This window comes from Chiloscyllium plagiosum, unplaced genomic scaffold (assembly GCF_037043375.1).
Source record: "Chiloscyllium plagiosum isolate Xiang-an unplaced genomic scaffold, Cpla_swu_hap1 HiC_scaffold_38, whole genome shotgun sequence".
In the NCBI taxonomy this organism is placed as follows: domain Eukaryota; kingdom Metazoa; phylum Chordata; class Chondrichthyes; order Orectolobiformes; family Hemiscylliidae; genus Chiloscyllium; species Chiloscyllium plagiosum.
The window spans coordinates 17,762,736-17,774,891 of NW_028270176.1; the positions used below are offsets into that span (position 1 = coordinate 17,762,736).

Genomic DNA, 12,156 nt, shown 5'->3' on the forward strand with positions numbered 1-12,156 from the left:
TTACTAAACTTAGTGATCTCGGACTAAGCCCCTCTCTCTGCAATTGGATCCACAGTTTCCTGACCCACAGGCCACAATCAGCGAAGATTGGGGACAATATTTCCCCCTCACTAACACTCAACACTGGAGCCCCCCCAGGGGGGTGTGTACTCAGCCCCCTACTGTGCTCACTGTATACCCATGACTGTGTCACCAAATACCAGACTGATGCCATTTACAAAGTCACTGTTGACACCACCATAGTCAGTCGAATCTCAGATGGCGATGAAACAGACTACATATGGGAGGTGGAAGACCTGGAAAATGGTGCACTGAGAACAACCTAGCTCTCAACGTCGGCAAAACCAAGGAACTCATTATTGGCTTTTGGCGGGATGTTACTCCTGCCCCCCCCCCACACATTACCAGCACAGAGGTGGAACGAATGGAGAGGGTCAAGCTCCTGGGAGTGGTCACCCACAACAAGCTTTCTTGGGCTCTTCATGTGGACGCACTGGTTACAAAGGCCCAACAACGTCTCTTCTTCCTCAGGCAGCTGAGGAAATTTGGCATAACGGTGAATACCCTTGTCAACTTTTATAGGTGCCCCACTGAGAGCATCCTGTCTGGATGTATCACTACCTGGTATGGCAACTGTACCATTCAAGATCGGAGACGGTTACAGAGTGTGGTGAACTCGGCCTGGACGATCACAAAGGCCAAACTCCCATCTATAGGATCCATCTACCAGGCCCGCTGTCAGGGAAAGGCCGCCGGCATTCTCAAAGCTCCATCCCACCCTGGTAATGTTTTTCTACAACCTCTACCATCGGGGAGAAGGGACAGAAACCTGAACACACACACCAGCCAGTTTCAAAACAGTTTCTACCCACTTGTTGGAAGAATACTGAACGGACTCACAAACTCTTAACATTCACCTGCCCCTGTGTTTTCGTTTTTGCCGCTGTTTCCCTATTATTTACTATCGATGCTCCTTAACTCGGTGATCTGCCTGGATTGCTCACAAGACAAAGCTTTCCACTGTGCCTCAGGACACGTGACAATCAATTCAATTCAATTCAATTTGAGTTTGAATTCATTGATTTTGCCAACATTGAACCGATGAGACCATCCGATGTTGGGAGTAAAACAAAAGCCGGCATTTTGAAAGTCCGAGAGAGTACCAGTCATTGAGAGAGTAACTTCCAATGAGACAGACTGCCGTCTCCATTAAAGGGGCCTTTTTCATATGAAACATATCACAGTGAACGACGGAAAGTGACCCAGGGAGATCTTTAGCTGAAAGAAGACAGACACCAGAGACAACAGCAATTGTGTGGATTTGAAATTAAATTGGTTGAACTTGAATAAATGTCTTATTGGAACAACATTTTCTGATAGAGTTGGAGGCAGAGAACAAGAAGTTAAGAAAAAGGGGGGTTTAGAGTTGTCAATATTTGTTGTTTAATGTTCACTTTTAGAATTAAGGAATAAATTGATATTATTTTCTTTAAATAGAGGAATTTGGGAATTCTCTGTGACTCATACATTCACAGACCACAATGTGAGGTGAGCTTCTCTGGGTGTTTGATTTAATTACTAGAAGGGTTCACCGCTACTTTGGAACAGTTTGGGGACATGGGTCCAAGATTTGGACAGGTTTAGGCAGATCCGGCCTGAGATTTGGGACAGATTTCCACAGATTTGGGGTTTGGGATATCTGGTCGGCATGGACCGGTTGGACTGAAGGGTCTGTTTCCGTGCTGTACACCTCTATGACTCTAAAAGGTCCTCGCAGATTTAAGCACCTGCCGGTTAATGCCCGAAACCTTCCAATAAAACGTAGGTGAGACAATGTATTTAATTTCGGTGACTTGTGGTTAGTTAAATTAAAAGTGGGAGAAACGGCTTTTAAAATGACTAAAGAGGCTCTGGGGCTGGAAGAGGATTCCCAAATTTGCAAAGTAAGTTTAGAAAGACAGAAGAAGAACTTTTAGAATGAGCAAATAGATTCGAATTGAGTCGAACCCGGGACTAAAGTGAAGCTGAAATTGTAGGGGAGTTGGTCAAGCATGTAGGTGTGTCGGATAAAGAAATGCAGGTGACAAATTTTGAATATCACCAATTTAAAACTGTACACCCAGTCCCCAACCCCAGCACATTACATCACATGATCAAATTTAAACCAATCTGAAATTACGGCTTTTTATAATTTGAAGTGAATGGGTAAATTAAACTGAAGAGCTTCCATCAAGTGTGGACAGCAGAGAATCCCCTACTTACTGCCCAGAAACAAAAGCCAGAACTGAACTAAACTGATAAGGACCTACAACATTCAGACAAGATCTTTTTAACCCTTTCCCTTTCAAAACTACACAATGCTCAGCCCCACATATCCCACTGAAGAGAAAGTGAAATGTTGCCCTATTTACTGTAAGGGAAACATGTCTCTCCCAAATTTAATAAAATCACAGGGTTTTTTTAAAAAAATCACTTCTCAAGTTACATTTCAGAAAGGTTCTGGAACGAAAAGATTCATAAAACATGAATTTGATTTGATTTGAATTGAATTGAATTGAATTGATTTATTCCTTTCACATGTCCCGAGGTACAGTGGAAAGTGTTGTTTGATGTGTTTTTAGAGCAGGTTGTACCACACATAGAACAGAGTGCAGGGCTGACTGTGAGAGCTGCAGTCGGGTTAGTAGTGCAGGAGAGTTCAAAACCTGAAATTACAATTGAGGAAAATGGAGTGAGAGAATAAAGAAAGAGAAAGGAGAGGCATGAGAATAGGAAAGGAGAGAGAGAGAGAGAAAGAAGGAGAGAGAGAAAAAAACAAAAAGGGAGAGAGAGAGAGGAAAAAGAGAGAGACTGTCCTTAGCTGAGCAAAGAGAAAGAGAAAGGAAGAAAGGATTTGAACTTCAGAAGTTGAGAATTTGTCAGGATAGTCGAGTTAACAGTCTGGAAATAAAGAGAGAAGGTCATGAGGGATGGGTGTGGGCCTTAAAGACAGATAAGACTGATGAGGCTCTCAGAGAGAGTACTCTGCTGGAGGGGTTTAAAAACTCTCTTCCAGAGATGATAAGAATCCATGTGGAGGAACAGAAAGTTCCGGAAGTGAGAAGAGCAGCAGAGATGGCAGGTGAATATATGTTGGTGCAGAAGGCAAAGTTCACCTTCCGGCAAGAATGTCACCCTGTGAGGGAGAGGAATTGGGAGAAGGGGAGATCCTACACTACAAACCAAGGAAACCGAGCACACTGGGAATAGTTTACCACAGGATCAGAAAGAAGGCTGAGAGGGTGGGAAGGAGGTGACAGGCCTCAGGTGTTTCCACTGCAGTAAAGTGGGACACGTAAAGTCCCAGTGCTGGCTGTTAAAGAAAGGTATTGTGGGAAAAGGTGTGGGAAAAGAAGCGAAGCCAGTGACATTAGTGAAAGTAGTAAAGGAGACCCCAAGAAGAGCCGAGAAGCTGCAGGAGAGTGCACAGCTCAGGCAGGGGCTGGGGATGGAGTTAGTGCCTAATCTGTATAAAGCATTCACCCCTGTGGGTAAAGTTCACTCAGAAAGGTCAGGGGGAGGAGGGCAAGAAGTTATAATTTTGAGAGATACAAGAGCTACATGACCACAATTCAGTTATGTTTACTTTAGCAACGGAAAGGGATAGATATGTACCACAGGACAGGAGTTTTAGCTGGGGGAAAGGCAATTATAATGGGGTTAGACAGGATTTAGGATGCATAGGGTGGGGAAGGAAACTGCAGGGGATGGGCACAATTGTAATGTTAGTCAAGGACAAGCTACTGTGTGGCCTTGATAAGTATGTACCTGTCAGGTAGGGAGGAAGTGGTCGAGAGAGGGAGCTGTGGTTTACTAAATAAGTTGAATCTCTTGTCAAGAGGAAGAAGGAGGCTTATGTTAGAATGAGATATGAAGGCTCAGTTAGCGCACTTGAGAGTTACACGTTAGCCACAAAAGACCTAAAAACCCCAACTTTAAGGCTTGTCCTAATTCAAACCGAAACCTTAACTCTAATCCTAACGTGAACCTGAACCCTGAACCGAAACTAACAAAACCCTAACCCTAACCCGAACTTTAATTGTACTCTAAAGCGGACCCTAACCCAAACCCTAACCATATCTCAAACCTGAACTCTAACCCTAACCCTAACCCTAACATCATCCCAATCAGTAACCATAACCTGAACCCTGACCCAAACCCTAACACTAACCCTAACCTTAACACTAAGCCTATTTAACATAAACACTACAAGCTAACCCCAACCCCAATCCTAACCCTACCAACCCATCCTAACGCTAACCCTAACCCTTGTCCTAACCTCAACCCTAAACCTAACCCTCCCACTAATTCTCACCCTAACCCTAACCCTAACTCTCGCCCTAACCCTAACCCAATCCCTCCCACCTGTGTTCCTCATTTGGACCTCTCCGAGATCAGTCTCCAGCTTTGCTCTTTCAATTCTATTTGATTCTGTCTCTTGGCTGGTTATAATTCCACCTGGTTTTCTGCGTGTTGTGAAACTTGAAATGGTGCAGAAAAGATTGACAAGAATGTGGTTGGGCTGGGAGGGTTTGAGCGACAGGGAGAGGCTGAAAAGGCTGGGCTTATTGTCTGGAACGTCGGAGGATGAGGGGTGACCTAACAGAGGGTTATAAAACCATGAGGGGTATGGATAGGGTAAATAAACAAGGTCTTTTTTCCCTGGGGTGGGGGAGCCCAGAACTAGAGGGGCATAGGTTTAGGGTGAGACGGGAAAGATATAAAAGAGACCAAAGGGGCACCTTTTTCACACAGAGGGTGGTACGTGTGTGGAACGAGCTGCCAGAAGAAGTGGTGGAGGTTGGTACAATGACAACATTGAAAAGGCATCTGGATGGGTACGTGAAAAGGAATTGTTTTGATGAATATGAGCCAAGTGCTGACAAATGGGACGGGGTCAGTTTCGGATATCTGGTCGGTATGGACGGGTTGGGCCGAAGGGTCTGTTTACCTGGTGTATGATTCTGTGGTTTCGTGACTCTACAAAAATTCACAACATAAGGTCATCGATATTTAGTAAGAAAAAGGGTGTGGTCTGTGTTATTATAAACTTCAGGTAACAAACTTTTTTTAACTATTCCTGGAACTACCAAATCAACATAGGGAAATCAACAACAATTACTCTGTACGGAGTAACCTGTTAAAGGACAAAGACGGGCTGTTGAGCAGAGACTGAAAACAATTAGCCAGCTCTTGGACTGGAGAGAGTCGAGGTCACATTCTCAAAACTGCTTGGACACCTGCTTGAAAAAGTGGATGCTTTATCACTACAGAAGACAAGGGTTGCCCTGCTGAAGAATTGAAGGAGTTATTCGCAGGAAAACTGTGTGTTCCAACTGCCAGGTAAGGCCAAAGGTAACAAGGAACAGAGCCATTCCTGCTGAGGAGGAAGCCAGCTGCAGTCTCAAGGGCTGAGGAGCGGTGGATGGAGTTTAATTCAGATCAAAGTGAGGGGCTGCTTTTTGGAAAGACAAACCAGGGCAGGGCTTTGAGACTTAATGGGAGGACCCTGGGATTGCTCCTGAGCAAGGGCACCTTGGAGTTCAGGTTCATAGCTCCTTGAAAGTGGAGTCGCAGGTAGAGAGGATAGTGAAGAAGGCGTTTGGTATGCTGTCCTTTATTGGTCAGTGCATTGAGTACAGGAGTTGGGAGGTCATGTTGTGGCTATACAGGACATTGGTTAGGCCACTTTTAAAATATTGTGTGCAATTCTGGTCTCCTGCTGGAGGAAGGATGTTGTTAAACTTGAAAGGGTTCAGTCAACATTTAAGGAATGCTACCGGGACTGGAGGGTTTGTGCGACAGGGAGAGGCTGAATAAGCTGGGGTATACTGTACCCTGGAGCTTCGGAGGCTGAGGCGGTGACCTGACAGAGGTTTGTAATATCATAAAAAAGACAGACATTGCTGGAAAAGCTCAGTTCTGAGGCAGGCTCCCTTGATCCAAAATGTTCATTCGGATTTCTCTCCACAGGCGCTGCAAGAACTGCTGAGCTTTTCCAGCAATTTCTGTTTTCATTTCTTATCTCCTGTACCCGCGGTTCTTTCAGTTTATCAAGTCGCGAGGGGCATGGATAGAGTGAATAGACAAGGTCTGTTTCCTTGGGGTGGGGGAGTCCAGAGTTTGAGGGCATTGGTTTGAGGAGGGAAGGGGAAAGATTTAAAAGGGACTAAAGTGGCAACTTCCTCACACAGAGGGTGGTACGTGTATGGAATGAGCTGCCAGAGGAAGTGGTGGAGGCTGGTACAATTACAACATTTAAAAGGCATCTGGATGGGTATATGAACAGGAAGTGTTTAGAGGGATATGGGCCAAATGCTGGCAAATGGGAGTAGATTGGGATATCTGGTCATCATGGATGGGTTAGACCGAAGGGTCAGTTTCCATGCTGTATGAATTCATGACGCCAGGAGGATGATCAGTATTTTGGCTGAAAGGGACTTTAAGAATCATCAACATATCACCTCAAAGGCCCGAAGGATGTTATTTTGTGCAAGAATCGAACACATTTAGCAGGACTCCGGAGATCAACTTGGCATCAGGATGGAACCAAAGACGGAGACTTCCAAAGACGGACCACCATTGGTGGGATTGTGGCCTAGTTCCACCATTAATCAGGCCATAGTCAGGTCGGGTTGTGAGGTTTAACTCGCTTCGTTGACGGGCTGATTTTGGTTGCTACATGCAAGAAGGATAAAATCATTCTTTCAGCCTTTGATTGTCCCTGAGGTTTCTCAGTAAGGAACCGAATGAATGTGGAGGGATTCCCCCAAGACAGGTGAGGCCTTGTTAACTCAGTGAGTGTTTCAACATCGAATCAGAAAGCACAAAACAGCTCTCTTGGCCCACTGGCCGGTTAGGGTCCGGAAAGTTCCAGCTGGAAATGTGGGGGAGGCGGGTACGATGGAAGAGGGCCATTGGACGGTGTGGGGGATTGAACATAAAACAACGTGCAAGGCTGTGGGGAGAAAGCAGGAGGTTGGCACGAGGTAATGGCACTGGCTGTAACGGGCTGGTACAGGTAGGGAAGGCCGAATGGCCTCCTTCTGTGGTAAACCACGTCCCTGGTGCTGTGTGAGTGGGTCAGCCCCGGGCCCTGTACGGGGTGCTCACCCCCAGTCCCTGAGGTATTTGTAAGGCACGTTCCCACCCTATTCCTGGGAAAGCTGCAGCAGGGTCACAGGGAGCCCATGAGCTGTCGATCCTTTCCCTTGTGGTCAGGCAGGAATGGTCACGGAGTTTCTAAAGCATGAGGTACACTGTCTGTCCCTGACCCAACATGGCACAGACTGTGGGAGGGGAATGGGGTGGGGTGAAGCCTGTACTGTGTGGCTGCTGGCAGAGGGCTCGTTTCAACATCTCTAATGGTGTTTCCTGATTTCAGAACAGAAAGAGAGCAGTTTGTGAACACAGACAGCAGCTCACCATCATCCCAGACACACTGGCTCTGCAGGGGAAAACATGAAGGTGTTCTTCAGCATTGTCCTGGTCTGTGCTGGGATCACAGCAGGTAAGGAATGATCTGTTTGTGTCACTGATCGGGTTGGGTGTTCCTGACGCTATCATTCCCACTCTCTGGGATTGTCCCTCAAGGTGCTGAGTTACAGTCAGACAGCACAGGAACAGACCCAACCCGTCCAATCCGAACATATTCCCAAATCTAGCTCATCCCACCTGCCTGCGCTTGGCCCATATCCCTCCAAACATTTCTTATTCACTGACTTGTCCAAATGTCTTTTAAACAGAGTAACTGTGTCCACACGCACCACTTCCTCTGGAAGGTCATGCCACACACAAACCACTCTCTGTGGATAAAACCTACCCTTCATGTCTTTTTAAATTGTTCTCCTCTCACGTTAAAAATATCCATCATCTTGAAATCCCCCACATGAGGGCAAAGAAACACCTGCCTTTCACCTTATCTGGACCCCTCATGACACAGTATCCCAGGCGAGGAATCACCAATCTCAACTTGACGTCCCAACTCTGATACTCAAAGCTCTGAGCCATGATGGTGAGCGTGCTAAACCCCTTCTTCTCCCCCCTGTCCACCTGTGAAACAAACCTCAAAGAATTACTGACTGAGTGTGAGTTATGTTCAGCACAGAGCGGGAAAAGGCTCCCTTCCAGGAATTATGTTAGAATTCGGCTTCTCAGAAAGGAGTTCCCCTCAGTTAATAACTGTCATCTTTCCAATTCCAGTTTCCTTATCTCCCACCCAGTCTAATCACGCTATACCCCCCTCACTCCCCACACCTTTTAATATCCCACCCAGTCCAAACACCCTATACCCCCCTCACTCCCCACACCCTTTAATATCCCACCCAGTCCAATCACCCTATACCCCCCTCACTCCCCACACTCTTTAATATCCCTCGCAGTGTGAGTGAAGCGTTTGAGGTTGTGATCGGAATGAGGGGGTGTAATGTGAAAGCATAGTACAGTAATGGTCCCTGAGTGAAAATTCTCCTCAAACTGAAACTCCGAGTCTCACTGAATTCTCTGCAATCTCTCCCTTTGCAGGACGATCTCTTCAATGTTTCACGTGTTCAGCCTCCTCGGGCTCCTGCTCACTGAGAGAGACCACTTGCCTGAGTAGCATCACCAACTGCCAGACTGTGTCATCCCACACCATCATCGGTAATCCTGCCTTTCTGTTGAGAGCCGACTCTTCCCAGATTGGAGGGAATGGGGCCAGATGGACCGAAGGGAAGTCTCTTTCCCCCATTGCTGAGTGCAGACGTGTCGGCTGGAGACTAGGTGGCGGCTCCTGGTTTCAGTTCCTCTCAGCGCAAACCCACATGGAGCAGGGGCCCTGCTGTGGGACAGGGTGGAGTGTCCCTACCTCTGAGACAGGAGTGCCGGACAATCATCCCAGCCCCTGAAGAGGCAGCGGGTGATATTCTCCAGAACACTGAGGTTCTGAAAATATCTCCATGTGATACTGGGTTTATTATTGTCACATGCACCGAGATACAGTGAAAAGTATTGTTCTGTATGATATCCAGACAAATCACACCTTACAGAAGTACATCAGGGTAATGGAACAGAATGCAGAATATAGTGTTCCAGCCACAGGGAAGGTGCAGAGAAAGATCAACTCTAACATATGTACGGTCAGGTCATTAGTCTGATAACAGCGGGGAAGAAGCTGTTCTTGAATCTGTTGGTACGTGTTTTCAAACCTTTGTATCTTCTGCCCGATGGAAGAGGGTGGGAGAGAGTATTCCCGGGCTGGGAAGGCTCTTTAATGATGTTAGTTACTTGCCCGAGGCAGTGGGAAGTGTAGATGGAGAGAACGGGGGGAAGGCTGCTTTGTGTGACGGACTGGGCTGTGTTCACATCTCTCTGTAATTTCTTGTGCTCCATACCAAGCTGTGATGCATCTGGATAGGATGCTTTCTGTGGGGCATCGACAGAAATTGTTGCAGACGGGGTGAAGCTAAACAAATGATGTGGTGAAGTTCTAACTCCAGCCTGTTTACCGTAGACAGTGGGACTAAGACACTTAGACACATTGAACAACGCTGTGAGGATCCCTCTGAAAGTGTTTCGTTGAGCACTGGAAAGGTGTTTATCTCCCGGAGCAGCCGTCTCTGTGGCTCAGACCGATGTAATGACCAGACAGTAGCAGGTGAGGATCACAGTGAGGTCTGTCTTGATTCAGACCCACATGAAAACCCCGGGGGGGAGCGGGGGGTGATGAACGTCAGGTTTGGGGGGAGGGGATGTGACGATTTGAGGGGAGGACGGTTTGGCCCTTGAACCAAAAAGAAGGCATCTTCTCTTTTTCCCTTTGTGATTTCAGAGCCTGCCAACACCACCCTGAACGGACTGCAATGTTTCGGATGCTTCAGCCCATCCATGGCCTCCTGCCTGGCCAATCGACAGACGGTGAAGTGTGTGGGTCTGGAGAATCGCTGTGTGAATGGAACAGGCCATCAGAGATTGTGTACGTAGATACACTCCATCCTCCACTGCTCTCTCCCCACCTCGGTAACTGAGCTTCAGGGTCAATGTCGAACTCTCTCCCAGCTTTGGGAGATTGAAGGGAGCCATTGTTCAGGAGAATGGAATGATGGGATAGCACAGGACAGGATGAGGCCATTCAGCCCATTCTTGTCCACCAGGGTGCAGTACTGACTGGGTTCCCTCCTTGAACCAGTTGTCAGTCCACAGTCTGTATGCAGAGGGAGAGGTGGGTCATTGGCTGGTGCTGAATGGGAACATCCTTCAGCCCCAATCTCACCTGGGCCTGGGGCTGGGCCTTTGCCGACACTCTCTGTGGGCCTCAGCACTTGGCTCGGGACCATCCCCTGACAGGGAGCCGCTGACAGGGAATGTGCCTGAGTCTGAGCCCCTTCCCAATCCAGCTCTCACCCCCTAAGCAGCTTTCACCCCCCCCATCCCCCTGGTCTGGCTCTCAGCCTCACTTTTTAAAAAAATTTTTATTTCTAAAATATACTTTATTTATAAAATAATTTGATGGTCTGTACAGTTGGTCATGCCATATATTCGTAAACATTTACATATAGAGATCAGAATTTATCATTTTTTATACAGGTTTGTACGTTTATCAATCATTTGTCCATATATTTAGCTGAGGTGTCAGCAGAGCCCAAATGACTGCGTGGGCCCCCTGTTCTTCTTTAGGCAGGCAGACATTACACGGTGGTCTTTCCCCACCACGCGTTGGCAGCAGCTGCCCCAAGCTTCAGCGCGTCTCTCAACACGTAGTCCTGGACCTTGGAATGTGCCAGTCTGCAACACTCAGTCGGGGTCAATTCCTTCAGCTGGAAGATCAACAGGTTTCAGACTGCCCAGAGAGCGTCCTTCACCGAGTTGATGATCCTCCAGGCACAGTTGATGTTCGTCTCGGTGTGCGTCCCGGGGAACAGGCCGTAGAGCACGGAGTCCCGCGTCACGGCGCTGCTCGGGACGAACCTCGACAAACCCCACTGCATTCCTCTCCAGACTTCCTCTGCATAGGCACATTCCAGAAGGAGGTGTGTGACAGTCTCGTTCCCCCCCGCAGCCGCTTCGAGGGCAGCGTCCGGTGTGGCTGAGAGTCTGGGCGTTTATATAGGATCTCACAGGCAGAGCCCTTCTCACCACCAGCCAAGCCATGTCTTGGTGCTTGTTGGAAAGTTCTGGCGAAGAGGCATTCTGCCAAATGGCTTTGACAGTCTGCTCAGGGAACCGCTCGATAGGATCCGCCCTCTCCTTTTCCCGAAGGGTCTCAAGGACACTACGTGCTGACCACTTCCTGCCAAACCGAGGCAAGAGCGAGGCCATGCTCTTCGGGCCGACCAATCCTCGATCCCCTTCACTATCAGGACCGACCACCTGAATGTGCTGGGTATTTGGTTCGGGGGGGGGCTGGGGCGTGCACCAAGTCTTGAGAGGAGCGTATCAGCAAAGTGAGGCAGAAACTGGGCGGATGGAAGCTACGGTCGCTCTCCATCGCGGGAAAAAACCTGGTCATCAGGTGTGAGGCACTGTCATTGCTGTTATATGTGGTACAGGTCGGGCCTATTCCCAGAACCTGTGCCGCTGCAGTCACCCAGGCCATCTTCCAGTTTATATGGAGGTCAAAGATGGACTGGGTCCGAAGAGACTCGCTGTACAAAGATCAGGGCAACGGGGGAAAAAACACACCCAATGCCACCCTCACCCTGATGGCCACCTTTGTGTGTGGCTGCATCAAGCTGTGCGTGGATCCCCGGTAAGCAAACACCAAGTGTCACTACGTACTGAGGTTCTACCTGTCCCCGGTGTTACGAAGGATGAGCCTGGCCTCGCTGCCGCGGAACGCTCCGAGTAGTTGGACCGTTCCGTATCACCTGTCCTTCGTGGAGAAGTTTATGAAGAAAAACACCTTTGACCACAAGTCCATCAGGAAGTGGTCAGCACGTAGTGTCCTCGAGACTCTACGAGATCATTGATCTCCAATCACAGCCTCTCGTTCTCACTGACCCTCCAATCACAGCCTCCCTCTCCCACTGATCTTCCAATCACAGGCTCCCTCTCCCACTGACCCTCCAATCACAGCCTCCCTCTCTCACCGACCATCCAATAACAGCCTCCTGCTCTCACCAATCCTCCAATCAGGACAGT

General features: G+C 48.1%; 1 protein-coding gene across 1 annotated transcript in view; it reads left to right on the forward strand.

Moving 5' to 3' along the window:
• The first annotated feature begins 5,031 nt into the window (after positions 1 to 5,031).
• Positions 5,032 to 12,156, forward strand: part of LOC122544899 (uncharacterized) — a 58,403-nt gene continuing 51,278 nt past the window's right edge. The window contains exons 1-5 of the mRNA XM_087980824.1: positions 5,032 to 5,382; positions 7,424 to 7,549; positions 8,563 to 8,679; positions 9,530 to 9,673; positions 9,848 to 9,991. Coding sequence (XP_087836950.1) covers positions 7,501 to 7,549; positions 8,563 to 8,679; positions 9,530 to 9,673; positions 9,848 to 9,991 — 454 coding nt within the window. The 5' untranslated portion in view covers positions 5,032 to 5,382; positions 7,424 to 7,500. The remainder of the gene's footprint in view (positions 5,383 to 7,423; positions 7,550 to 8,562; positions 8,680 to 9,529; positions 9,674 to 9,847; positions 9,992 to 12,156) is intronic.